This window comes from Schistocerca serialis, chromosome 2 (assembly GCF_023864345.2).
Source record: "Schistocerca serialis cubense isolate TAMUIC-IGC-003099 chromosome 2, iqSchSeri2.2, whole genome shotgun sequence".
Taxonomy (NCBI): Eukaryota; Metazoa; Arthropoda; class Insecta; order Orthoptera; family Acrididae; genus Schistocerca; species Schistocerca serialis.
In genome coordinates this window covers 327,981,211-328,009,149 of record NC_064639.1, presented here as the reverse complement: position 1 = coordinate 328,009,149, position 27,939 = coordinate 327,981,211, and the positions used below count along the sequence as shown (strand labels likewise).

Sequence of the window (27,939 nt, the reverse complement as noted above, 5' to 3'; positions counted from 1 at the left end):
ACCACAGAACTGTGGAAGCGTCTTAACAAATCTCTGTTTGCAATGCGAATTTTGTCAGACATAGGCGATATAAAAATGAAAAAGCTGGCATACTATGCTTACTTTCATTCCATAATGTCATATGGGATTATTTTTTGGGGTAATTCATCAAGCCAAGCTTAAGTTTTCTGGGCACAAAAACCTGCAGTAAGAGTTATATGTGGTGTGAACTCAAGAACATCCTGCAGAAGCCTGTTTTGGGAACTAGGGATACTAACTACTGCTTCCCAATATATTTATTCCTTAATGAAATTTGTCATTAAAAATATATCACTTTTTCAAACCAACAGCTCAATTCATGGAATCAATACTAGAAATAAGAATAATCTTCACAAGGATTTAAAGTCACTTAGTCTTGTACAAAAAGGTGTGCATTATTCAGGAACACACACTTTCAATAACTTGCCAGCAGCCATAAAAAGCTTAACAACCAATGAAATTCAGTTTAAGAGAAGCCTAAAGGATTTATTGGTGGCCAACTCCTTCTACTCCATTGATGAATTTCTCAGTAAAACCAACTGATATATATAACTTCTGCGCAATTTCAGTGCAGTAATGTGTTCATTGTAAATGTGTGTGTGTGTGTGTGTGTGTGTGTGTGTGTGTGTGTAAGTACAATCTAACTTCTGCACCATTTCAGTGCAGTAATGTGTTCATTGTAAATAAGTATTATAGTAGTTGTATTACATGTTTATTACCTTATAAATGAATAAAAAACTTTTTTATTTTAAATTCAGTGCATTAGTATTTGTAAAATGATTTTCATATGGTGTTCATTAAAAAATGATCATTCCACTTGGGACCGGTGGAATGGTACATTAGCTTATTTGTTTTTAGTTGTAAATATTTTGTCCTGTATTGTTTTTTTTCTGACATGTTCCACATCCTGGAGAACCTCCTCACTAAGGATCAATTGGAATGAAAGTAAATCTAGTCTAATCTAATATAATATGAAGCACAGAAGAGTACCCCTACAACATGTCCATGTTTTTCAGGGTTTGCTACAATCACATTGAAAGTAGACCCAGCAAGCCACCAATGGTCTCAACTGTGTTGTACAGGGATGTAGCAACTGTCCTTTTGGAAACTTATGACCCATGTTGTTACTGCTGTTGTCTTCAGTTCAAATATTGGTTTAGTGCAACTCGTCAAACTAGTCTATCTCATGCAAGCCTCTTCATCTCTGAATAACAAAGATAACCTATATTAATTTGAATGTGATTGCTATGTTCATCCCTTGGTCTTTAAATTCTGATCACCCCACCACACCTCCCTATAATACCAAACACAATTTCTGGATGAATCAGAATATGTCCTCTCAATTGATCCAATCTTTTAGACAAGTTGTATGATAATTATTTTTTCCTCACCAATTTGATTCAGTATCTCCTTATAGGTTACTTGATCTACCCCCCCCCCCCCCCCCAATCTTCAGCAGTCTTCTACAGAACCACATCTCAAAAGCTTCTATTCTTTTCTTGTTGAGCTGCTTATTGTCCACATTTCACTTCTACATAAGGCTACACTCCAGACAAATCAGCAGAAAAGATTTCTTAATTCTTATTTATATTCAGTGTTAACAAATTCCTCTTTTTCAGAAATGCTTTCCTTTCTAGAGCCAGTCTGCATTTTCATTCACTCTACTTTGACCATTATCAATTTATTTTGTTGCCCAAACATCAAAACTCATCTCCTACTACTTTTAGTGTCTCATTTTGTAATCTAGTTCCCTCAGCATCACCTGATTTAATTAGACTCATTCCATTCTCCTTGTTTTGATGTTCATTTTATAAATCTCTTTACAAGACACTATCCATTCCATTCTACTGCTCTTCCAAGTTCTTTTGCTGACCTCGATGGAATTATAGTGTCACAAGTAAACCTCAAAATTTTTATTGCTTCTCCCTGCAAATAATTCAATCTCCAAATTTTTTGGTTTCCTTCTTCAGTAGTTCAAAGACTATTTTCTAGTCACCATTGTCAAAAGCTTTCTTTAAGGTTACAAATGCTATAAGCAAAGGTTTGCCTTTCCTTACCTATCTTCTGAGATAAGTCTTAGGGTCAGTCCTGCTTTACATGTCCTACATTTCTCCCACACATATCTTCCCCAAGGTCAGATTCTACCAGTTTTTTAATTATTCAGTAAATAACTTGTGTTAATTGCAACCATGACTCATTAAACTGGTAGTTAAATAATGATAACATGACCTGCCTTCTTTGGAATTGGAATCATTCCATTGTTATTGAAGTGTGAAGGTATTTTGCCCATCTCTTGTATCATGCACACCAGGTGGAATAGTTTAGTCATTCTGGCTCTCTCAAGGATCTCAATAATTCTCAGGGAATTCTCTCTACATAGGGGCCTTATTTGCATTTAACTCAATCACTGGGGTTGCCAAATTTTGTGAAATTAAAAAAAAAGAGTGATGACTCATTACTTTTCTATAACACTATATCATGCAAAGAATTACATAGCCCTTCCATATATCAATAGAGGGCACAAAATATTAATAATGCAAGAGTAAACATCTAACAAATAAAAAATATGCATTTATCATTTTCAAGGGATAGTCAGTCAGATTCAAACTGATTCTAATTGTATTTCACTGAACTTCTGGCACTTTTCAATAACTGATTATCACTTTGTAAATTAAAAAAAATTTTTGAACAGGACATGCTTTCATAGTTCACTGTTACCTGAAATTCTCTCTTAATTAAATCTGTTAAACATTTGTTTCTTGTGTCACATCACTTATTCTTCATGATACACTCCACAAAGGCAACTGAAATCAAGAATACTAAACAAAACTCCTGGCACTTGGGAAATATTTGGCACGCCTTGCTCAGATATCAAACAAAAGAATTCAGGCCAGTTCACAACTTTATCACCCACTTCCTCTTTGTTCACACTATTGCTGAGGTAATCTTGATGACTGCTGAACTACTCGTCTGTTGCCAATGAAAATAATGTTAAAGTCTTTTCTGCACTTTTAGAAGCTAGTACATCCTTCACAAACATTTCCACTTTACTGCATCCACATGAAAGTTTGCAAACAACTGTAGAATCTCTAAATACATTGGACACAGATTATGTTTCTGTAGTCCAGACATGAATATCTCAGGTTATGTTTCACTGCGTACATAAAATGAAGTTCACATGTGGTGTTTTTATCGAACTTTTCTTTACCTTTTAAGATAACAAAATAGCTCATCAGTTTGTTTGAACTTTTCCTTAATTTGTTATCCCTTGAATGGAGCACATTGCCTCAAGTCAGTTAATCCACACCCTTTGAAATATTAAAATGTGTATTACACAAAATACAGAATGCTTGGCTCTCATCTGGTCCTGGCTCAAACCACACAAATGTATCTTCCCACTTCTTGAGATATATTTGATTATATTTGCCTTTAGATTTAAACTTTTTTCATGGAGGAGTCTTGGATGAACCCTCTTCACCCTCAAATGTTAACTTGAAACCAATTTTATAGTAAAGACTAACAGATTAAGAACACATGCCACACTATACTTGAATCAGACAGGAGATGGTGGAGAAAGTAATGTAAATTAGTAAAGTTGGCTTTTGCCTGCATTTGGAAGCTCGAGCATTGACAATATTTATGACATTTATTAACCAAAGAAACTGTAACAAAGTCATTTTTCATGAAGAAAAGTTTTAAGATTACATTTATTTCATAAAATATAGTTTCGAATAGGACATAAGTATAAAAAGAGAGAGTTCTTTACTAAGGGTAAAAACTAAACAGAGGAAGAAAATCTGGACAAAAAATTAATCTCTTAATGACAGAGTGTCTGATAACCATATCTTTCAGCATTCTGTCAAACTCTCATCATTGTACCATACCTCCCATTCATCTACTCTTTCTTCCCTCTCTCAATATTGTCTTCAAGTTCACTTCCTTTGTAGAGCCTCTCTATATATTTCTTCCAGCTTTCAACTTCCCCTTGTTTGTTTAGTATTAATATGCCATTCCAGCTCTTGATATTCATACAGTTGGTTTTCTTTTCTCCAAAGGTCTCTTTAATCATTCTATAGGTGGTACCTAACTTTCTCCTTGTTATACAAGCTTCTACAGCCCTGCTTTTATGTTCTATCCATTTCTGCGTAGCCATTTACACCTACCAATCTCATTTTTAGACTACTGCTTTCCACCTGCTTCATTTTTATAATTTCTCTTTTGATCAAATGATTCAGTATCTTCTGTGTAATATAAGAATTTCCACTAGGCCTTGTCTTTTTACCTGTTTGATTATCTGCTACCTTCACTATTTCATTTGTCAAGGCTACCCACTTACATCAAAGCTACCCATTCATCTTTAACTACATTCCCTTCCAGTTTCAGCCAAATATTGTCTTATGCTTGCTATAATTCCTAATAATCTTTTGTCTTTTCAACTTATCCATGCCCCATCTCCTTAATTTCATAGCTTTCTTTAATTCTGTAAGTTTTAACTTACAGTTTGACTAAAAAATTATGGTTGGAGTCCACATCTGGCTCTGGAAATGCTTTACAGTTTAAAATGTGGTTTCAAAACCTTCATCTCACAGTCACATAATCAATCTGAAACCTCCCACTGTCCTTCGACCATCTTTCATGGTTCTTAAACCAAATATTAGTAATGATTAATTATGTTCTTGGTAGAATTCTAGAAATGGTTTCCTCTTTCAGTACTTTCCCCCAGACCATATTCTCCTACTAGTTTTCCATCTCTCCCTTTTCCTACTATCAAATTTAGCTTCCCTACCACAATTAAACTTTTGTCTCCCTTAACTACCTCAATAATTTCTTTTATCTCATCATTTATTCTTTCAATATCTTAATCATCTGCAGACCTAGTTGTCATATGAACTTTTACTACTATGGTCAGTGTTGATTTGATATCAACAAGGTACACTACAACCAGGGTTAAGGAGGTGAGGAAGGAATTGTGTGAGCAGGGAATTGAGGCTGACTCTACACTCTGGACTGTTGGATCAGTCAATATTATAGCTTGATAACAATATGTAAACAGAAGCAACAGAGAAGAACTTATGGACTATTTTGACACTGTTCTGGGCAGGTTCACATATTTATTCAACATTCAATGGTGCTAATACTGCCACCAAGCAAACAGAAACTGAATAAATTGCTATGAAAAGCATGACCACAAAACAAACAAATGTTACACAGCAACTGTCATGGCGACAGGGCTTTTATTACACCAGTGACATAATGCCAAAATAGGTCAAACTTGAAGTTTAGCAGAATTACAGATAACTGTTTTTTGAAATAGATAAGATTTATGTAGTGAATAAAGAGCCTGTACTCCATATTTCATGAAATAGCAAGTGCTCTTTCGTGACCCCCACATCCACGTCCCATCTTGGAGACGTCTATGGCTTTCATAGAGTGAGAGACATAGGGATTACCGCAACATGTCTACTCAAAATAATATGAAAAATGTGGAAGAATTTTTTAAATGCATCTCACATCTTGATTTAGGGGAAAGGGGGGGGGGGGGGGGGGAGGTGACCATTTCCTTCTCTTGTGGATGCTATAATGTAACACATCAAGACACCAATAGCAGTGCATGATGCACCCTTTTCTGCTTACTTCTTGATACACTGGTAATTTTGCTATGTAAGAATTTATGTATGACCATGTTCCAATATTCAGCTTGCGTTTATCATTATGTGATGCGAAGAAGAGTAACAATCACACTTCAAAGGATAACAAAAAACTTATTAAATTTTAAAAACATTTGTTCATAATGTAAAGAAGTTTTAATTACAAGTCTTCAGTATAAGCTGGAACATTATATTTTATATAAAATAATGAAGATTTAGAATTGAAGTTACTGCTAGTATGGGGATATGGTATATTACTTTATTTTTAATGAAATTTTTTAATATAATTCCTAAAAGTATTCTTCCTATAGATTTTAACATTGGAAGACTGTATTTTACGAAACTGTTTATGTAAGATATGTCTATTTTCTGTCAAGCATACTGTCGTGCATAAATAATTTTGTATCAGTTTTTTTTCATTGTAAATTATATAAGATAATAATCATAACAAAACTGTAAGCACCACAAATTGTTATATTTCTATATAAGGTATGGTGTCAGGCCAAAGCAGTTCAAATTAATTGCTACAGAGATTTGTTACTGAATTGTTAGTGTGAATCAATAACCAGTGTGAGACAGTTGCAGTTAATTGTTCTGGATAAATGAAGAAAATCATCAATATACCTCTGTTTGATTTTTTATCTAAAACAAGTCAAAATACAAAAACTGTTAAGGAATGCAACATAATCCAATAAAGCATAGCAACCAGGATGCCTGCAGTGAGCATACATGAACAACAATGAAAGCCAGCTTTGAACTCTTCAGGATACATATCTGTTGCAAAAGTAATGTTTCCTGCTGTAAGACTTCTATGATTTGCAAAGCCCTTTATTTGGATGTTGATGAAAATTCAATCTATAATTAGAACTTTGCACTAAATGTTTAGATCTTGACCAAGAAAAGGAATGTTGCAATGCCTATGATACATAAACTAATGTAAGAAGAATGTACTGTTTTATGGGACAATACTGTGAAAAGTATAGTTGCTTTTTGCCATACAGCAGAGATGCTGCGTCACAGACAGGCACTCAAAAAGACTGTCAGAAAGGGACCTCTTGGCCAAGAAGGCCTTTGTTGGAAATAGACAACATATATACACACACTCATGCAAACACAACTTACACACACAAGACCACAGTCTCTGGTTGCTGAGGCCTCAGTTGTTGTGCCTATCTGCAACAGCATCTCTGCTATATGGTGAGTAATGCAACTATCCTTTTCATAATATTTTCACATGAAACAGAGCACACTTGAAGAAGTGATTACAAACTGAAAGCTGTCCCATGTACAGAAATAATGGTTGAGTCCCATTAAGCAATATATCTCTTTCTGCATATATTTTGGAGCATTATTCCCATCAAATGTTATGCATTACCTTCTCCTTATGTTCAATTTCATGATGTGGGAGAAATTACTGCAGTATCTTGCAAAAAGGCAGGATCTCTTGCAATTGCAACAGATCATTTCTCTCTCATTCAAAATTCTATATCCTATTGCTTATATTTTCACATTCATTGAGTCACTTACATCTGTGTTAACATACGCATCCTCAGCTGTACATTCTGCCTTTTCTGTAGGATTGCTCAATGCAAACACAATGGGATGCTCTGTGTATTTTGCCACAGTTTTTAACAGCTTTGGTGTAAAAGCCCCTCTAACAGCTGCAGCGCCTGGGAAGGGAAGATGTACATTTTGTTATTGTTATCGAGATTTAAAAAAAAAATGAGTATTTAATATTACTCTAGCAGGCACTGTAAGAAAGACATTATTTCTACAAGTGCTCCCGCAAATCTTCAACAAAACATTTGGCAAAAGTATGTCTGCACTACAGCCAGATTTAAACAAAAATTTAAGGTTTTTTTTAAATTTCAGTAGTCCTAAAACAGTCAAAATATATATCAAGAGTTACATAAGTAGCTGAACGTAAATAAAATGACATCCATTGATAAGAAGAAAAGAACGCTCTTTTCATACACATCACGATTTTGAGCAATTAGTTAAACTGCAGGAGATGATGCATGATGATATAAGGAATAATAAGGTTTAATGAACAAAAGTGCATAACACACCTTTTTAATTAAAAAGGCCATTTTATGCATGCCATGCAGCATCCTTCACAGTAAATTACAGTGAATGACACACTTTCTTGTATTTTGGTGGAAGGGTTTGAAGTGTTCATCTCAAATGCAGAGGCCTGCATGAATATGCAACTCTCACAGATTGCTGCACACGTTAAATATTCCAATGTAAACTAAATGGTGTGAACATGTTATTTTAGTAACTGAACGTCTTATATGAGCTCCTCATACATGAAACCTTTCACATGTCTGATGACTAAGCAGGTCATTCTACTGGATCACTTTGCTCATACTTGATTCATCAACTGGATAAGTTGTAGTTGAGCTGCCTCTACACTGTAATTTGGGCATGAGATAGAACATTAGAATGTAGTTATCACATGATTCTTTAAAATTAGTAAAATTAGTTTTTTCAGCATTGAGGAAGTGTGTTTTACAGTTACCGTAGGTATGATTGGATTGTCTGGCCCTTTATATAGTCACCAGTAATCTCCACCCCATACTGAAGCTGTACTTGTACCATTGAGTTTCTAATTAGCTCACATAAGGCTGATGCAAAGGCTGATGTATTCCACTAGAATGCAACCTACAAATAACTGCACAGTATGAATAAAACCTTTCCTTTCTGTGGAAACCATATGTTCTGGATAAATGTTAATTATTAGATATTATTTGTTTCTCAGCCTTTCAGGGATTAAATTTCATAGTTCATTCCCATTGATCAAAATCATTAATTATATCTACTAAGTGAGAGAACACAATTTACAGTTTTTACATAAACAGAGAGAAAAAACATTTCATATAAGCATAAGTGATAACATATGCATGATACAAGTATCAGTGTACTTAAAAACGACTACAGAATTTAATATTATATGATAATTTTTACAATTGTTCAGTTTTTACATAGCAAAATATAAAGAGATTTCTGTGCAAACGGTGGAAACTACAGGTAGGAATATCAACAATATAGGAAAAGATAGATTGTTACTTACTGTAAAGAAGACATGTTAAGTTGCAGACAGGCACAAGGGAAAGACACTTACTTAAAGCTTTCAGCCACAGCCTTCATCAGCAAAAGAGAAACACACACCATTCATACATGCAAGCAAGCACACCTTATGTACACATTACTGCCAACTCCAGCATATTGAGCCAGAGTTCACCTTCATCTGGGATGCAAGCAGCAATCTGGAGGGGGCAGGAAGGAGAAGGGATTGTAGTGCATGGGTGAGGAGAGAGAAGAATGTTGTCCTGTGGAGTGTTACAGTATCAGGAGGTTACTGGGCAGGGAAGTGGGCAAAAAGGAGCAAAAAAGGAGAGCAGCAGAAAAAGATGGGCATGTAAGTTGTCAGAGGGCAGAAAAACAAAGAGGGTGGGAGGGGACAATGTGGAGGAGATCATTGGACAGAGGGGGTGGAAACTTATGGGTGAATGGTGTAGGGACAATATGTTGCCATAGACGAAGGCTGGGATAATTATGAGAGCAGAGAATGTGTTATAAGGATAGCTCCATCTGTGCAGTTGAAAGAAAAGCTACTGGTGGAGGGCTGGATCTATGTGGTTTGGGTAGTGATGCAGCCATTGAAATCAAGCATGTTATGTTCAGCTGCATATTGTGCCACAGGGTAGTCTACTTTTCTCTTGACCACAGTTTGGCAGTGGCTGTTCATCCCACTGGACAGTTGGTTGGTAGTCATAGCAATATAATAAGCCGTGCATTGATTGGAGCAGAGCTGGTAAATAATATGGCTGCTTTCACAGGTGGCCTGGCACCTGATTCAGTGGGATAAACCTGTGAAAATCATTCTAAGACTGAAATAAGCAAAATGATATAGATGAATCCTTGTGGACCACTATTTTGCTCTTTAATTATGCTTTATAAAACAACTCAACCAATGTCTGTAGCAGTTCAAGCTCCGGGCATAGTATAGGAAGAAAAACTAAAGCTGTGGTCAAGAAGAAACTGAACTTCAAAGCAAAATGCAGCATTGAGACTGGTATAGATTTAGTAAATAAGTTAAACTATGTAGGTATAAAAATAGATTATTTATTAAAATCTGATAATTACCTATTATAACTGTTGGTTTCACTGTTTCAACTATTTCCTCAAGATCTTTGATAGGTTCATGGATTTTTGCATATACTGACTTTTGAGCTGTAATTCCACCTGAAGGCCTATCTTTGACAATCAGTCCTTTTGAGTCTACCATCCAGATCTTGTCCCTTGCATCTTGCAGAGAGGTTCCCTCTTCCTGCATTGCCCTCACACAGAGTCCAGCAATACCAAGTGAAGCCTATAAAAATATCAAAATGCTGTACGATTCACCAATCTTCTCATAGTGCAAACTAGAGGTTGTGAACAGTGTTTTGGAATTTACAGTTTACTTCTTGTGTTATGCTGGTGAATATCTCCTCTTACATATAACTTAATGCATAATGATGAGACATATATGTGTAGATTACAATTTTGACTATCTTAAATTTTCTGAACAGAGAGTGACAGTGGGCTCGTGGGCAAGTGTCACACATTTCTCATGACTTTTTTTTATTTTCAGTGTATCACTTATATGTGAAAAGTGCACCCACTCCAGCAGCCCACAAGAGATGTGAGATTAGAACAGTTCAATATATGTTGTCTTCTATAATCAGAGGTAACTGCACATCTTACTTTCTATATAGGCATGTTGTCCTTGATATTCATTTCCAGATATGATTGATGTGATCTCCCCACATCACCGTGGATTCAACTTATTTTCTACAGGCGATGAGAACTCCAGATTGGAATATCAACAACATAAAGAAAAGGATAAACTGCTACTCACATTAAAGATGACACATTGAGTTGCAGGCAGGCACAATGAAAAGACTGTTATACATTAGTTTTCAGCCAAAGCCCTCTTCAGGAAAGGAAACACACATACAAATTTATTCACATAAGCAAGCACACCTCACAAACAGAGGACTTCCATCTCCAGCAGCTCAGACTGGAATGTCGAGAATTCTGGTCCAAGCCACCGGAGGTAGTGGTCATGTGTACATGAGGTGTTCTCACTTATGTGAGTGAATGTATGTGTGTTTCCTTTCCTGAAGAGGGCTTTGGCTCAAAGCTAAGTGTCTTTTCATTGTGCTTGTCTTCAGTTCAACATGTCATCATTACAGTGAGTAGCAGTCTGTCCTTTTCCTTGTACTGTTGTTGTTTCCTAAATAGTTAGATCAGATGTAGCTTGTAGTTTCCATGCTAGACGAGGCTGTAACATTTATCAATTGGAGCAAACCAGACCTTGGGCTACGCTACAGCTCAGTCTGTCATGCAACCAATATTGGGGGGGGGGGGGGGGGGGGGGAGGGGGAGGGGGTGTGGAATGGAGGGAGAGAGGAGTGAAATATGTCAATATCACACTCTGGCCAATAGTTTACACATGTATCTTCTTTCCAAATCATAATCAACTACTAAATGACACTAAAAGCTAACTCCAAGGTCAGAGCTTTAGGTAGCATATTTATCTGCCAACATCACATTTTTGTTTTTTGTGTTTTGGAGAAATTTTTAGTGCTACATGTACTAGCATTACTGCATGGTTAATGTTTTGTCTTGTGCTGTGATTGGGATTTTTGGGTAAATAAATAAATAAATAAATACTGAATTGAGATCTAATGAGACAGTGCCATAGAAAACAGTCTTGTAGTTTGTTCGTATATTCCATGGCATATTCACACAATAAAAAAACTCACTCTTGAGAAAGAGGGAGGGAGAGAGAGGGAGGGAGAGAGAGAGAGAGAGAGAGAGAGAGAGAGAGCTGTATGTGTACATGAAATCTAATATTACAGAGCATACAGCCATTAAATTAATAAGCAAGTCCCAGAATCTTTTATTTTAAAAAATGGAGAAAGCAGGCTGTGAACCAACTAACTTTTTCATTGTAAATCTAAGTTGGGTTGGGTTGTTTGTGGTAGGAGACCACACAGCGAGGTGATCGGTCTCATCGGATTAGGGAAGGATGGGAAGGAAGTTGGCCGTGCCCTTTCAAGGGAACCATCCTGGCATTTGCCTAGAGCGATTTAGGGAAATCACGGAAAACCTAAATCAGGATGGCCGGATGCGGGATTGAACCGTCGTCCTCGTAAATCCAAGTGTGTATCCATTAACTGTCATAAACTTCCATGCAGATGTGTTTTTTATATTGTCCAGTCTCCTGAAGCCATTGTAGCAACCCCTACTCATGTTGACTGCTGTGTCCTAACACGTTAGTTCCATTCGCAACATTCATCAACACAGTTGTGTCGTGAATTCAGTGACTGCACAGCAACAAACGAATGGCATAAATGGCCAAGTTTGAATCTGCCACTTGGAGTGCTGAATAATGTTGTTGCCTACTCCTTGAAGCTATAACTTTTGTTTTTATGTTTATTCTGTTCCTTGGTTACTGTTTTTATTGTTTACAAGTTACCTGTGCTTCTTTTTCTGTAATACCAAGTAATAAAAAATTCAAGATTCGCTCAGATTGATGCCAGCTTTTGCTGTGCTGGAATTACAGCAGGTACGACTAAGTTTGCATTAATAGTGAGTCAGCTCGAGCAATGCTATGCTTCCAAAGTTCAAGATATAATCACGGCACTGCCAACCGAGAATGCATGCAAAAGATTAAAGACTGAGCTTATTCATAGAGTTGCAAGATCACAGGAAGACCGTATCAGACAAGTGCTGACTCAGGAAGATATAGGTGACAGAAAAACCATCTCCGTACCTGTGTCACCTCTGCAGAAAGGTGGACATCAGAACAGTGCCCAACAATCTTCTGCGTCTGCATCTGGAGCAGCCGTCTGCCACTGCAGGTAAAGGCAATCATCACATCGCAGACAGAGATGTCCCTGGACACTGTTGCAGAACTGGCTGACCGCATCTAAGATGCCATCGCTCCGAACCTACAGGTTAGTGCTGCGACAAAGTCTGGTAGTGTCCCATCTGTGGCCCTTCCCGTTTCAGGCACAGATTACAATGCTCTGTCCGTCAAAGTTGATGCACTGAGCGCACATATTGGCACACTGTTGTCACAAGGAGGTGTTAGTCGCTACAGAGGACGTAGCCACAAATGATCTAGGAGCTGTTCCTCGAATCAGTCTGTATCAGATGCTGGTCTGACCACTTGTTGGTGCCACAGAAGATTTGGAAAGCAGGCTACAAAGTGCACTAACCCCTGTACCTACCAAAATACAAACAGCGGTTGGATGTAGGCGCCACCGACTGCTCAACTACATCCTGGTGCCTATTCATTACTGACAGGGTATCAGGCCAGAAATATTTAATGACACAGGGTCCAACCTTACTATCCTGCCCAGAGTATCTCTGCACTGTTTCAGGCCACCCACTGCATTTAGCTTGTCTGCTGCAAATAATTCAGCAATTGCAATGTATGGCATTTGGCTCCACCATAAGTTTACGTGGGACGTCACCATAGCAGATGTGGCAGAAGCAATAATTTGTGCTGATTTATTAGCTCACTATCAACGTCTACCGGATGCAGCAAATTCCTACCTAATAGACAATGTTACTGGACTTATAACCACTGGGTACCATTGTGATGCCATAACATATATCATCAAGGTTATACAGGTATCAGAAGAGGAGTATTGCTTGCTGCTCCATGAGTTCCCGACCGTAACAAGGCCTCCAGGTGTGCCACAGAAAGTTTTGCACAATACAGTCCACCACACAAAAAACACCTGCATGTTGGTGACTGAGATGATTGGCTCCAGGACACCTCACCATTGCTAAACCAGAATTCAACGCAATGTTACGAGAAGGTTTCATCCAACTCTCAAGTAGTCCACGGTCATTTGCACTCCATTTAGTACCCAAAAAGGGAGGATGTTGGCACCTGTGTAGCAATTACAGAGTGCTCAACTCGTGGACTGTGCCTGATCGCTACCCAGTGCCACTACTAAAAGACTATAGCCACACACTACATGGAGCTACTGTATTCAGTGTTATAGACTGCACAAAAGCGTATACCCAGATTTCCGTGGCAACAGAGGACATTCCAAAGATCACTATTATTATGCCATTTGGGTTGTATGAAGGCAAGTTCATGATCTTTGGCCTGCGTAATGCTGCTCAAACCTGGCACAGGTTCGTCAATTCTGTCTTGCGTGGGTTGAACTTTTGTTTTGCCTATCTGGATGATGTGTTAGTGTATTCATCATCCAAGGAGCAACATCACCAGCACCTGAGAGAAGTTTTTGAGCGTTTCAAAAAGTACAGCATAATGTTAAACACAGCTAAATGTGTGTTTGGCCAACATCAAGTCGATTTCCTGGGTTTATCAAATATCTTCATCAGGCTCATTACCACTCTCTGAGAAGGTTGAAGCCATATTGCAATTACCCAAGCCACCTACAATAAAAAAGATATGCAGGTTCTTATGAATGCTCAATTTTTACCACCCGTCATTTACCACACACTCCCGAACAACAGGCACAGTTCAACACAGCACTGGTTGGTCCCAAGGTTAAGAGCAGTTCTCCTGTGTAGTGGACAGAGGAGATGAATGCGGCTTTTGAAGTAACCAAAAAGAGCCTAGCACAAGCAGCACTGCTGGCACACCCCAAGCTTGAAGTTCCACTGGCATTAGTGGTGGATGCGAGTCAGTTAGCCATTGGTGCAGCCCTCCAACAATGGGTGGACAATGACTGGCAGCCACTGGCTTATTTCTCGCACAAGCTGTCACCTGCACAACAAAGATGGAGCACATATGATCAGGAACTTTTAGCCATATATCAAGCAATCAAGTACTTTCGACCACAGGTTGAGGCACGAGAGTTTGTGATATACACTGACGACAAGCCTATCATATACGTCATCAAGGAAAACAGCAACACTTGCTCTCCACAGCAGTACAGCCAATTAGAATTTATTAGCCAGTTTAGTATGGACATCTGCCATACATGAGGCATCACTAATGTGGTTGTGGACTGCCTCTCTGGAGTGACCAGTGTCTCATAGCCTGTGGGCATGATGGTGCTGTGCCAGGGTGCAACAAGAAGATTCCGAGCTACACATCATATTGCCTGATGACACTGCAGCACTCAAGTTACAGCAAGTTGATATTCCTGGTGAGAACATGAAATTGTACTGTGAAGTGTCACATGGCAGATCACACACTTTTTTTTCCCATTGCATTTCACAGGCCAGTGTTCAAGTTCTTACATAATCTTTGGCACCCACAAGTCCGGTCAACATTCAAGCTAGTGTCTCAAAGGTTTGTGTGGCCAGGGATAGAAAGAAAATGCCATGAATGGATGAGAACTTGCCAGAATTGCCAACTTTGCAAAATCACTCGCCACATTCATCCCCGAATAGGAGAGTTTCCGGACACTTCTTTATGCTTCGCCTATTTTCATCTTGATGTGGTAGGACCACTTCTTCCATCAGATGGCCAGTGGTACATATTCAGAATGATTGACAGATACACGCAATGGTCTGAAGCGGTACCTGTGGACAACATCTCTGCGGAAACACTAGCCACCACTTTCACATCAATCTAGCTGGCGAGATTTGGCTGTCCTCTCCATATCACCACTGACAGAGGTTGACAGTTTGAGTCAGATTTGTTCACACACTTGACGAAGTTCTGTGGCTATGTCCATCACAAAATGACCAATTATCATCTGGTCAGCAATGGCATGCTTGAACATTGGCATCGAACGCTGAAGGCTGCGCTAATGTGCCATGGGACATCTTGGACGTCTGCACTACCCATAGTCCTGCTGGGACTATAAGCCACATACAAACCAGATATAGAGTCCTTGGCAACTGTATTGGTTTATGGCAAGACTTTGCACCTATCAGTTTGTCGACACAGGCCTACTGTTAGAAACGGACGACCCACCAGAGTTCCTTCGCAAGCTACAGAAACATGTAAGCCAAATCAAACCCACAAAGGCCTCCATGCATGGTTGTCCAACAACTTTTGTGCATAACAGCCTCAAAAGCTGTTCGCACATTATGTTACATACAGAGGGCATCAAGCCACCACCGCAGCCACCGTATGCTGGACCCCGTTGCATCCAGCGCAGAGACACATATGTGATGGTCATCATAGTAAATGGCAAACAGGACACTGTGTCTCTTAGCAGAGTGAAGCTGGCTTACATTTCCAAGGAGGCATCACCCACCTTATGGTGAAGAGCTCAATGCCTGACAGATGCAACACCTTGACTTCCAGCACCAGTGGCCACAACAGGTTGATGCAGAACCTACACACCACCCACTCCGGATGACACGTCCACTTCCTGGCCAGGTTCGGAGAAGACACACCATGCTCCGCTTTCACCGAGGGGGCTCCTGTAGCTACTGCTATTCACATCAACTGCTGTGTCTGCACACGTTAGTTCCATTTGCGCCAAGATACAGTTGTGTCACGAATTCAGTGACTGCACGGCCAAGTTTGAATCAGCCAGTTGGAGCACTGAATAATGTTTTGCCTACTGCTTGGAGTTATAACTTTTGTTTTTATGTTTATTCTGTTCCTTGGTTACTGTTTTTGTTGTTTACAAGTTGCCTATAGCAACTGTATTTCTTTTTCTGTAATACCAATTAATAAACCATTCAAGTATATTCTCAGTGCGTGTTTGAATATTTATTAACTACGGGTAGCTCTACACAAAGAAACTATTAATCACTGGTATGCCATTAACTGACATTCAGTTATAACAAATCATACCAAGAATGATCCAGTTTTGATGCATATTCAGTGTTACATTGCCCTGAAATGCCATACTTTCATGGCACAGGAGCTATAAAAGAAAATGAAGAAATACAAAAACTCTTTAATGGAAAATATGATGTTTTCTATCATTTTCTTACAGCAGATCGTACCAATAAAGACACAGTTTCAAGAGACCCTCTTCGTACTAATGCTTTGAAACAGCATACATTCATAGGACATAATATCTTATAACATAAAACCCAGCAAACTAGGCTTCAGCTGAATATGATGAAATCCAAAATGACATCTGCCCAAATTCTGCTTGTGATGTAGACATGAGGAAGAGGTGATGTAGGGCCAGTAGGCTGAATGAATTGAATATTCAGGGTGCCTGTAAGAGCTGTATACTGTAGAAACCATGCACTCAAACCTCTGCTACATAGAGCTAAGAAGCATTTTGAGGCACAGTCTTACACCTAGCTAATAATTATTTGAAAAACATCACTTGATGATATCAACAGTTTAAATATGTTGACTGTCGTTATGTAAATTCATGTGGCAAATATGAAAAATGTACTCTGATAATATAAATTATGTAATCCATTATCAAGAGATGTATTTAATATATATTTTGGGGTGGCTTCACTTCAGAACCTTTAACTATAAGCTGTCTCTCCATTATTTAGTCCTATTAGAAGATGATGGGTCTTATCTGGGTTACACAGGAGAAGAACCATTTCACTGCATCATCTAGTGATTCCAGTGACAACTGTTTTAACAATGCTGTGTCTTGATGGCTGTTAATCATCACTGAGTCATCTACATAGCAGGTCACAGAGTGCTGAACATAATACATCAATTAACTGATTGCAATAATGAAAAAGAATAGTCCAAGAAATGATACCTGAGATACACCTGTGTCAACAACTTTCATCAGAGAATGTCTCTTCCTCGGAGAGACATATTGTTTTCTGTTACTTAAGCATGAATCAGTTACTTGTATTGATGTGTTATGCATCCCATAAAGTTCAAGTTTCTCAAGAAATATTTATTAAGGACTTCAATCAAAAGCTTTACTTATCTCATGTATAAAGTAAGATATTGTTCTTAAAGCTGTGATTATCTGGTTTACTATGTTATAAACTGCTGAAGCTGTAGCCCATGTTTCCCCATCTGTAACCAATCTGATTCTTTGGAAGGAAATTATTTTCTTTCAAATGATTACTTAGCTGGTACTATAGGAGTTTCAAAAATTTTTTAAATTATCACAACTACTGAAACTGGTCAGTAATCATGTGAGAGATTTATGTCTTCTTTTTTGGAAACTGCTATAACTTTTGAAGTTCTTAGTGATTCAGGGAAATTTCAGACTGTAGACATTTATTACAATGAATTGAATGTTTATGTTTCATAGATCAAATGAATGGCCTTTTTGATAATGTAGGTGGATGGACAGACATTACCTATAGCTTTAGAGTTTGAGAATATTTTAACTGATCAGTCAGAACATTATGACCAACTATCTAACAGATGGTACGTCTATCTTTGGCATCGATAACAGCAGTGATGTGTCATTGCATGACAGCAAATGAGCTCATGGCAGGTCACTGGAGTGCATTGGCACCACCTCTGCACACACACATGCCACCTAACTGCCTTAAATTCTGGGGAGGAGGATGATGAGCTCTGACACCAGGTTCGATCATATCCCAGATGTGTTCAATTGAGTTCAGATCCAGTGAGTTGGGGGGTCAGCACATCAATTGAAACTTGCCATTGTGTTCCTCCTACCAATCCATCATATTCCTGGCTGTGTGACATGGTGCATTATCTTGTTGAAAAGTGCCACCGCCATCAAGAAAAACGATCATGCAAAACATGGTCTGCAACTAGTGTACAATACTCCTTGGCTGGTCATAGTGCCCTGCATGAGCTACACTGGACCCCTGGATGCCCACATGAATGTTTCCCAGAGCATAGTTGAGCCACTGCCAGCTTGTCTCCATCCTGCAGTACAGATGTCGAGGATCTATTCCCCTGGAAGATGACAGATTCACATTCTTCCATCAACATGAAGAAGAGGGTATCAGAATTCATCAGACCGTGCACTGTCTGCCACTGTGCCAACGTCCGTTGCTAAAGGTCATGTGCCCATATCAGTTGTTAGTGTCGTGGTGCTAACATTGGCACATGCATGGGTTATCGGCTGCACTGTGTGTTCAGACAGACTTGTACCCTGCCCAGCATTAAAGTCTGGTGTTAGTTCTCCCACAGTTCACTGTCTCTCCTGTTTTACCAGTCTGCTCAGCCTACAATTTCTGACAACTGTAATGAGGGGTGGCTCCCCATCCCCATGGCATCTGGATATGGTTTCATTTTGATTTCACTATGTGTTGAAGACACTCACTATAGCACTCCTCAAACACCCAACTAGTCATGCAGTTTCCAAAATGCTTGTGCTGAGCCACTGGACCATCACAATCTGCCCTTGGTCAAACTCAGATAGATCTTGCACCTTCCCCATTCTAGACATGGACAGCACGCTCACTGATACTACATGCACCATGTGTGTGTCTGATTTGCAGTCATTTCCCAACAGCTGATGCTGCTATCACCTGGATGGGTTTGTACTGATAGTAATGCAGTGGTCATAATGTTCTAGCTGATCAGTGAATAAAATATTTTATATTTCATATACATCTTGTAATTTTTATCATCCTGTTTAGTGTCTCTATTTATGGTTAATTTTATGTATGCTACACGGTAACAACATTTTTCCCTAACGCTTTTGAATTCACTGTTATATCAGTTTGGTAAATTTCTTTTAGGCTTAACTTTGAAATTAATCTTTCTTAAAGGCAAACAAGGGTACCACTCACTGAATAATTTGCTAAAGAACCCATCACACATATTTTCAACATTAATTTGTCCAGTCTCAATTTCATACAAAAAACCTCCATTTTATATAACTTAGCCTATCAGCAAACAAGTTCACAAACAACAATTTCTTATCACTCCTCCAAATCACTACACCTTTTTCATGGAAAGAATTGTTGGTGTGACTTGGCTGTCTGCTGTAGAGTGTTAGGAGCAGTAGTTCATGGCCATAAAAACATCTGTCCACATAGCTAACAGTAAAAATGTCACTAGATAAATTAACATTAATGGTACTGAAGCAGGCTTCTTTACAAGTATCACTTTTGTTCATACAAAAAATTGAGGTACTTTGGATTACTAAAAAACAACCTTGAAACTTTCTTGTCAGAGTCTGTCATATCTCTATTGAAGTTGCCACAGATAGTGATATTTCCTTTTTTCAAAAAATCTGTTCTCACTGTAAGTTCAAAATTTTTGAAGAATATTTTTACGGCTTGATTTAGAGACCTATAAAGAACAGAGAACTACCATTTTCTTGGTCTGTCATCATTATGCAGTTGGACACTCAATCTGATTTCTAACAAAATTGGCCCACATTAAATTTTGTTCAATTTCATGCCATCTTTGAAAATAATTACAACTGCATCTTTTTTTCTGTTTTCTGTACATTATGTTAGCGACAACATAGCCATGAGGAAGAAAAATGTCTTTTTCAGATTCAGTTAGCTAATGTTGTGGTATACCAACTACATTTGCTTTCTTATCTACAAGGACATAAAAATGTTTGGTTGTGGAGTTTCATTTAGCACACAGCCATTAATATTTATTTTTGAGATATGTAATGCACTACTAAGTGTTAAGGACTGAATGATTGTTTAAAAAATTAAGACAAGTGCTTGTAATGAACCTCTTAAGCATGCTCATATCTTGCTGTACACGTGTTTTGCATGGACTTGTTGGGCAATTGATCTATCTGTTTCTATCATTAGAAAACATTACAGCTCTGAAAAGTGTTTAATTCAATGTTCAATCTCTGGTGCCCTATAGGCAGGCTGTTTAATTCTAGTCTAGCTTCTTGGGCGAATTCTAAGCTAATTTTTATGCCACTACCAATACATTGAGAATCATTGAATGTAAACTTTTCTGTTACTTCTTGTTGTACATTCTATGAAATACAACACAGTATCACTATTTGCTTTTGTAATCATCAAACAATCGAAAATCATATTGTCAATGGAAAAAACAGTATCCTACAGCAAAACTGACATTTCCCATTTTATGGATTTTGGTCAGTTAATATACTTGGAAAGTGCAACTGCTATTGCTGCAGAAATAATGAATTATCAGTGCTTCATAATGCAAATAAAGGTGAAAGAATAGCACATGAAACAAGGTAAAAAAAGTGTACATTCCAAGTAACTCCAAAAGAATGAAATCCTGTATAACTGAATCATCCGAATCACCACAAGGCTGTTTACTAATGGTATTGTTGTGTATGAATGAATTACAATATGAGAAGACTGCAGCAAAATGCAGGAATATTTACAGAGGACTAATGGTTGATGCAATGGCTGTCAGCTGTCAGTCACTATCAAAAACAAATCTCCACTCTCACCTGGTCCTTTCAAATGAGCAACAATTCATTTCTCTAAGAAAAAATAATCCTTTGAAGTGCTGCCAACTTCTGCCACTTGAAGTCTTGACTCAAGAATTGCTTTCCAATGTGAAGAGATACATAAAAAGCAATAACAGAGCACCGTGGTGACATACACTTGTGCATTTATGTCACAAGTCAACATAAAGTTAGTTATACAGTATTTCCTTCAATGATGATATTTTAGTAAAAAGTTCATAGATACCTGCCCAGCACCCTGAAACAGTATTATGTTGTCAGACAGGCGCGTCTTTGTGATACGGAAAGAGGCAAGTAATCCAGCCACAACTACTGAGGCTGTTCCTTGTATGTCATCATTGAATGTGCAGTAACTTTGTCTGTATTTTTCAAGCAAATGAAATGCATTGTAGTTTCCAAAATCTTCAAACTGAAACATTAAAAGAAATATATACTATGTTCATTAGATGCATCATCTAATATCAGTAAAAAAGATTTGCTAAAATTATCTTTTTCTATTACTTAAAATTATATAATTGAAGTTCTTGAATTAATTATGATAAAGTTCATTAATAAAATAATTTAATGGATAAATTAATGAAATACTGCACCCTTCTGACAGAATGGTTAATAAAGTTCAGATTTTTTAATATTTCTAAATAAGTGTAGCATACAGTAACAGTACTCCAGAATGAGATTTTCACTCTGCAGCGGAGTGTGCGCTGATATGAAACTTCCTGGCAGATTAAAACTGTGTGCCCGACCGAGACTCGAACTCGGGACCTTTGCCTTTCGCGGGCAAGTGCTCCACCACTGAGCTACCGAAGCACGACTCACTCCCGGTACTCACAGCTTTACTTCTGCCAGTACCTCGTCTCCTACCTTCCAAACTTTACAGAAGCTCTCCTGCGTACCTTGCAGAACTAGCACTCCTGAAAGAAAGGATATTGCGGAGACATGGCTTAGCCACAGCCTGGGGGATGTTTCCAGAATGAGATTTTCACTCTGCAGCGGAGTGTGCGCTGATATGAAACTTCCTGGCAGATTAAAACTGTGTGCCCGACCGAGACTCGAACTCGGGACCTTTGCCTTTCGTGGGCAAGTGCTCCACCACTGAGCTACCGAAGCACGACTCACGCCCGGTACTCACAGCTTTACTTCTGCCAGTACCTCGTCTCCTACCTTCCAAACTTTACAGAAGCTCTCCTGCGTACCTTGCAGAACTAGCACTCCTGAAAGAAAGGATATTGCGGAGACATGGCTTAGCCACAGCCTGGGGGATGTTTCCAGAATGAGATTTTCACTCTGCAGCGGAGTGTGCGCTGATATGAAACTTCCTGGCAGATTAAAACTGTGTGCCCGACCGAGACTCGAACTCGGGACCTTTGCCTTTCGTGGGCAAGTGCTCCACCACTGAGCTACCGAAGCACGACTCACGCCCGGTACTCACAGCTTTACTTCTGCCAGTACCTCGTCTCCTACCTTCCAAACTTTACAGAAGCTCTCCTGCGTACCTTGCAGAACTAGCACTCCTGAAAGAAAGGATATTGCGGAGACATGGCTTAGCCACAGCCTGGGGGATGTTTCCAGAATGAGATTTTCACTCTGCAGCGGAGTGTGCGCTGATATGAAACTTCCTGGCAGATTAAAACTGTGTGCCCGACCGAGACTCGAACTCGGGACCTTTGCCTTTCGCGGGCAAGTGCTCCACCACTGAGCTACCGAAGCACGACTCACGCCCGGTACTCACAGCTTTACTTCTGCCAGTACCTCGTCCCCTACCTTCCAAACTTTACAGAAGCTCTCCTGCGTACCTTGCAGAACTAGCACTCCTGAAAGAAAGGATATTGCGGAGACATGGCTTAGCCACAGCCTGGGGGATGTTTCCAGAATGAGATTTTCACTCTGCAGCGGAGTGTGCGCTGATATGAAACTTCCTGGCAGATTAAAACTGTGTGCCCGACCGAGACTCGAACTCGGGACCTTTGCCTTTCGCGGGCAAGTGCTCCACCACTGAGCTACCGAAGCACGACTCACGCCCGGTACTCACAGCTTTACTTCTGCCAGTACCTCGTCTCCTACCTTCCAAACTTTACAGAAGCTCTCCTGCGTACCTTGCAGAACTAGCACTCCTGGAAGAAAGGATATTGCGGAGACATGGCTTAGCCACAGCCTGGGGGATGTTTCCAGAATGAGATTTTCACTCTGCAGCGGAGTGTGCGCTGATATGAAACTTCCTGGCAGATTAAAACTGTGCCCGACCGATACTCGAACTCGGGACCTTTGTCTTTCGCGGGCAAGTGCTCCACCACTGAGCTACCGAAGCACGACTCACGCCCGGTACTCACAGCTTTACTTCTGCCAGTACCTCGTCTCCTACCTTCCAAACTTTACAGAAGCTCTCCTGCGTACCTTCCAGAACTAGCACTCCTGAAAGAAAGGATATCGCGGAGACATGGCTTAGCCACAGCCTGGGGGATGTTTCCAGAATGAGATTTTCACTCTGCAGCAGAGTGTGCGCTGATATGAAACTTCCTGGCAGATTAAAACTGTGTGCCCGACCGAGACTCGAACTCGGGACCTTTGCCTTTCGCGGGCAAGTGCTCCACCACTGAGCTACCGAAGCACGACTCACACCCGGTACTCACAGCTTTACTTCTGCCAGTACCTCGTCTCCTACCTTCCAAACTTTACAGAAGCTCTCCTGCGTACCTTGCAGAACTAGCACTCCTGAAAGAAAGGATATTGCGGAGACATGGCTTAGCCACAGCCTGGGGGATGTTTCCAGAATGAGATTTTCACTCTGCAGCAGAGTGTGCGCTGATATGAAACTTCCTGGCAGATTAAAACTGTGTGCCCGACCGATACTCGAACTCGGGACCTTTGCCTTTCGCGGGCAAGTGCTCCACCACTGAGCTACCGAAGCACGACTCACGCCTGGTACTCACAGCTTTACTTCTGCCAGTACCTCGTCTCCTACCTTCCAAACTTTACAGAAGCTCTCCTGCGTACCTTGCAGAACTAGCACTCCTGAAAGAAAGGATATTGCGGAGACATGGCTTAGCCACAGCCTGGGGGATGTTTCCAGAATGAGATTTTCACTCTGCAGCGGAGTGTGCGCTGATATGAAACTTCCTGGCAGATTAAAACTGTGTGCCCGACCGAGACTCGAACTCGGGACCTTTGCCTTTCGCGGGCAAGTGCTCCACCACTGAGCTACCGAAGCACGACTCACGCCCGGTACTCACAGCTTTACTTCTGCCAGTACCTCGTCTCCTACCTTCCAAACTTTACAGAAGCTCTCCTGCGTACCTTGCAGAACTAGCACTCCTGAAAGAAAGGATATTGCGGAGACATGGCTTAGCCACAGCCTGGGGGATGTTTCCAGAATGAGATTTTCACGCAGGAGAGCTTCTGTAAAGGTTGGAAGGTAGGAGACGAGGTACTGGCAGAAGTAAAGCTGTGAGTACCGGGCGTGAGTCGTGCTTCGGTAGCTCAGTGGTGGAGCACTTGCCCGCGAAATGCAAAGGTCCCGAGTTCGAGTCTCGGTCGGGCACACAGTTTCAATCTGCCAGGAAGTTTCATATCAGCGCACACTCCGCTGCAGAGTGAAAATCTCATTCTGGAAACATCCCCCAGGCTGTGGCTAAGCCATGTCTCCGCAATATCCTATCTTTCAGGAGTGCTAGTTCTGCAAGGTACGCAGGAGAGCTTCTGTAAAGTTTGGAAGGTAGGAGACGAGGTACTGGCAGAAGTAAAGCTGTGAGTACCGGGCGTGAGTCGTGCTTCGGTAGCTCAGTGGTGGAGCACTTGCCCACGAAAGGCAAAGGTCCCGAGTTCGAGTCTCGGTCGGGCACACAGTTTTAATCTGCCAGGAAGTTTCATATCAGCGCACACTCCGCTGCAGAGTGAAAATCTCATTCTGGAAACATCCCCCAGGCTGTGGCTAAGCCATGTCTCCGCAATATCCTTTCTTTCAGGAGTGCTAGTTCTGCAAGGTACGCAGGAGAGCTTCTGTAAAGTTTGGAAGGTAGGAGACGAGGTACTGGCAGAAGTAAAGCTGTGAGTACCGGGCGTGAGTCGTGCTTCGGTAGCTCAGTGGTGGAGCACTTGCCCGCGAAAGGCAAAGGTCCCGAGTTCGAGTCTCGGTCGGGCACACAGTTTTAATCTGCCAGGAAGTTTCATATCAGCGCACACTCCGCTGCAGAGTGAAAATCTCATTCTGGAAACATCCCCCAGGCTGTGGCTAAGCCATGTCTCCGCAATATCCTTTCTTTCAGGAGTGCTAGTTCTGCAAGGTACGCAGGAGAGCTTCTGTAAAGTTTGGAAGGTAGGAGACGAGGTACTGGCAGAAGTAAAGCTGTGAGTACCGGGCGTGAGTCGTGCTTCGGTAGCTCAGTGGTGGAGCACTTGCCCGCGAAAGGCAAAGGTCCCGAGTTCGAGTCTCGGTCGGGCACACAGTTTTAATCTGCCAGGAAGTTTCATATCAGCGCACACTCCGCTGCAGAGTGAAAATCTCATTCTGGAAACATCCCCCAGGCTGTGGCTAAGCCATGTCTCCGCAATATCCTTTCTTTCAGGAGTGCTAGTTCTGCAAGGTACGCATGAGAGCTTCTGTAAAGTTTGGAAGGTAGGAGACGAGGTACTGGCAGAAGTAAAGCTGTGAGTACCGGGCGTGAGTCGTGCTTCGGTAGCTCAGTGGTGGAGCACTTGCCCGCGAAAGGCAAAGGTCCCGAGTTCGAGTCTCGGTCGGGCACACAGTTTTAATCTGCCAGGAAGTTTCAGTAACAGTACTGTTCGATTGTGGTAAGGAAGTTAAATGGGGAACCAAGATATACCATACCATACTAAACAGAGTGGCACAGAGAGAGGAAACCAGATTACACACTAACTTAGTCTTAATGGGAAGATAAATGAAATATTTTCCAACTCAAAAAAATCATGTGATCCAAAGAAGCAAAGACTACTCCTCTCTCTTTACCGGCACAAAACAGTGGTCTCAATAGAAAATGAAATGGTAATGTCATTAACATAGAGGACACAAGTAAAGAGCAAATTAAACATTTTGGAATTGACACCAAACAATGAGCATTATAACTATGTAACAACTGCATCAGCATCTGTAATATTTCATAATTACAGAGAAGATAAAAAGCAGCTTCCAAATTAAAGTTAGACAAATACGCAAACATATTTGGTAACTAAGTTCTCTTCCCTGTCATTTCTTAAAACTATTTAAAAGTCCAGCTCAACAATGCCACACAAGTCAGGTTATTTTTGTCATGGGACACATAGAGAAAGGTTTCCAGGAGAACATAGTTACTGGCATTGCAGCAATAGACCTTTCAGTAATGTGTGATACTATAAACTACAAAATTATAATTGTCAACCTACACACATCAAAAAAAGTTTTGCATCACCTCGGTTCTGAGAGTTCCGAAACCTGTGCAGAAAATTTGAATAGAGATCAACATAAACATCATTTCTGCCCTTTTTTATTGCTCATGAAAACCACACATTGCACGTTGTACCACCATATAGCAAGACCTTCATAGGTGGTGGACCAGATTGCTGTACACACCAGTACCTCTAAAACACAGTAGCATAACCTCTTGCACTGATGCATGCCCGTATTTGTCATGGCATACTATCCACCAGTTCATCAAGGCACTGTTGGTCCAGATTGTCCCACTCCTCAATGACAATTCAGTGTAGATCCCACAGAGTGGTTGGTGGGTAACATTGTCCATAAACAGCACTTTTCAGTCTACCCCAGGCGTGTTCGATAGGGTTCATGTCTGTAGAACATGCTGGCCACTATAGTCAAGTGATGTCGTTATCCTGAAGGAAGTCATTCACAAGATGTGCACAGTAGGGGTGCGAATTGTCATCCATGAAGACGAATGCCTCGCCAATATGCTGATGAAATGGTTGCACTATCGGTCGGAGGATGACATTCACATATTGTACAGCCGTTATGACACCTTCCATGACCACCAGCAGTGTAAATTGCCCCCCCCCCCCCATAATGCCATCCCAAAAATGCAGGGAACCTCTGTCTTGCTGCACTCCCTGGACGGTGTTTCTAAGGCATTCAGCCTGACCAGGTTGTCTCCAAACATGTCTCCAATGATTGTCTGCTTGAAGGCATATGCGACACTCATCAGTGAAGAGAATGTGATGCCAGTCCTGAGTGGCCCATTCGGCATGTTGTTGGGCCCATCTGTACCACACTGCATGGTGTTGTGGTTGTAAAGGTGGACCTCGCCATGGATGTCATGAGTGAAGATGTGCATCATGTAGCCTATTGCACACAGTTGGACTCGTAACTCATGTCCTGTAGCTGCACGAAAACCATTATTCAACATGCTAGCATTGCTGTCAGGGTTCCTCTGAGCCATAAACCATAGGTAGTGGTCATCCACTGCAGAAGTAACCCTTGGGCGGCCTGAGCCAGGCATGTCATCGACTGTTCCTGTCTCTATGTATCTCTTCCATGTCCGAACAACATTGCTTTGGTTCACTCCAAGATGCCTGGACACTTCTCTTGTTGAGAGTCCTTCCTGGCAGACACAATCAAACTGCAGCATTGACTGTTTAGGTATGGTTGAACTATGGAGAACACAAGCTGTGTACCTCCTTCCTGGGGGAGTGACTGGAACTGATCAGCTGTCAGATCCCCTCCGTCTAATAGGTGCTACTCATGCATGGCTGTTTACATCTTTCGGCAGATTTAGTGACATCTCTGAACAGTCAAAGGGACTGTGTTTGTGATACAATATCCACAGTCAGCATGTATCTTCAGGAGTTCTGGGAACTGGGTTGATGCAAAACTTTTTTTGATGTTTGTATATTAATCCTCCCTGGATTACCATTCGCTCTGAATAATTCACTCCTTGGTTCCTAACAGATCTTCTATGTTTGGTTTGATGGCAAAAAAGGAAAATGGAAAAACCAGAAGAGTGGTTTAGGTTTTCTGTGATTTCTATAAATCGCTT

At 40.5% G+C, this 27,939-nt stretch overlaps 1 protein-coding gene across 1 annotated transcript in view; it reads right to left on the bottom strand.

Moving 5' to 3' along the window:
- LOC126457139 (NADP-dependent malic enzyme-like) overlaps positions 1 to 27,939 on the bottom strand; it is a 115,979-nt gene that overhangs the window by 43,975 nt on the left and 44,065 nt on the right. Inside the window, exons 6-8 of the mRNA XM_050093207.1 lie at positions 21,189 to 21,371; positions 9,816 to 10,041; positions 7,194 to 7,336 (exon numbers count right to left, since the gene is read on the bottom strand). Of these exons, the coding sequence (XP_049949164.1) occupies positions 7,194 to 7,336; positions 9,816 to 10,041; positions 21,189 to 21,371 (552 nt within the window). The remainder of the gene's footprint in view (positions 1 to 7,193; positions 7,337 to 9,815; positions 10,042 to 21,188; positions 21,372 to 27,939) is intronic.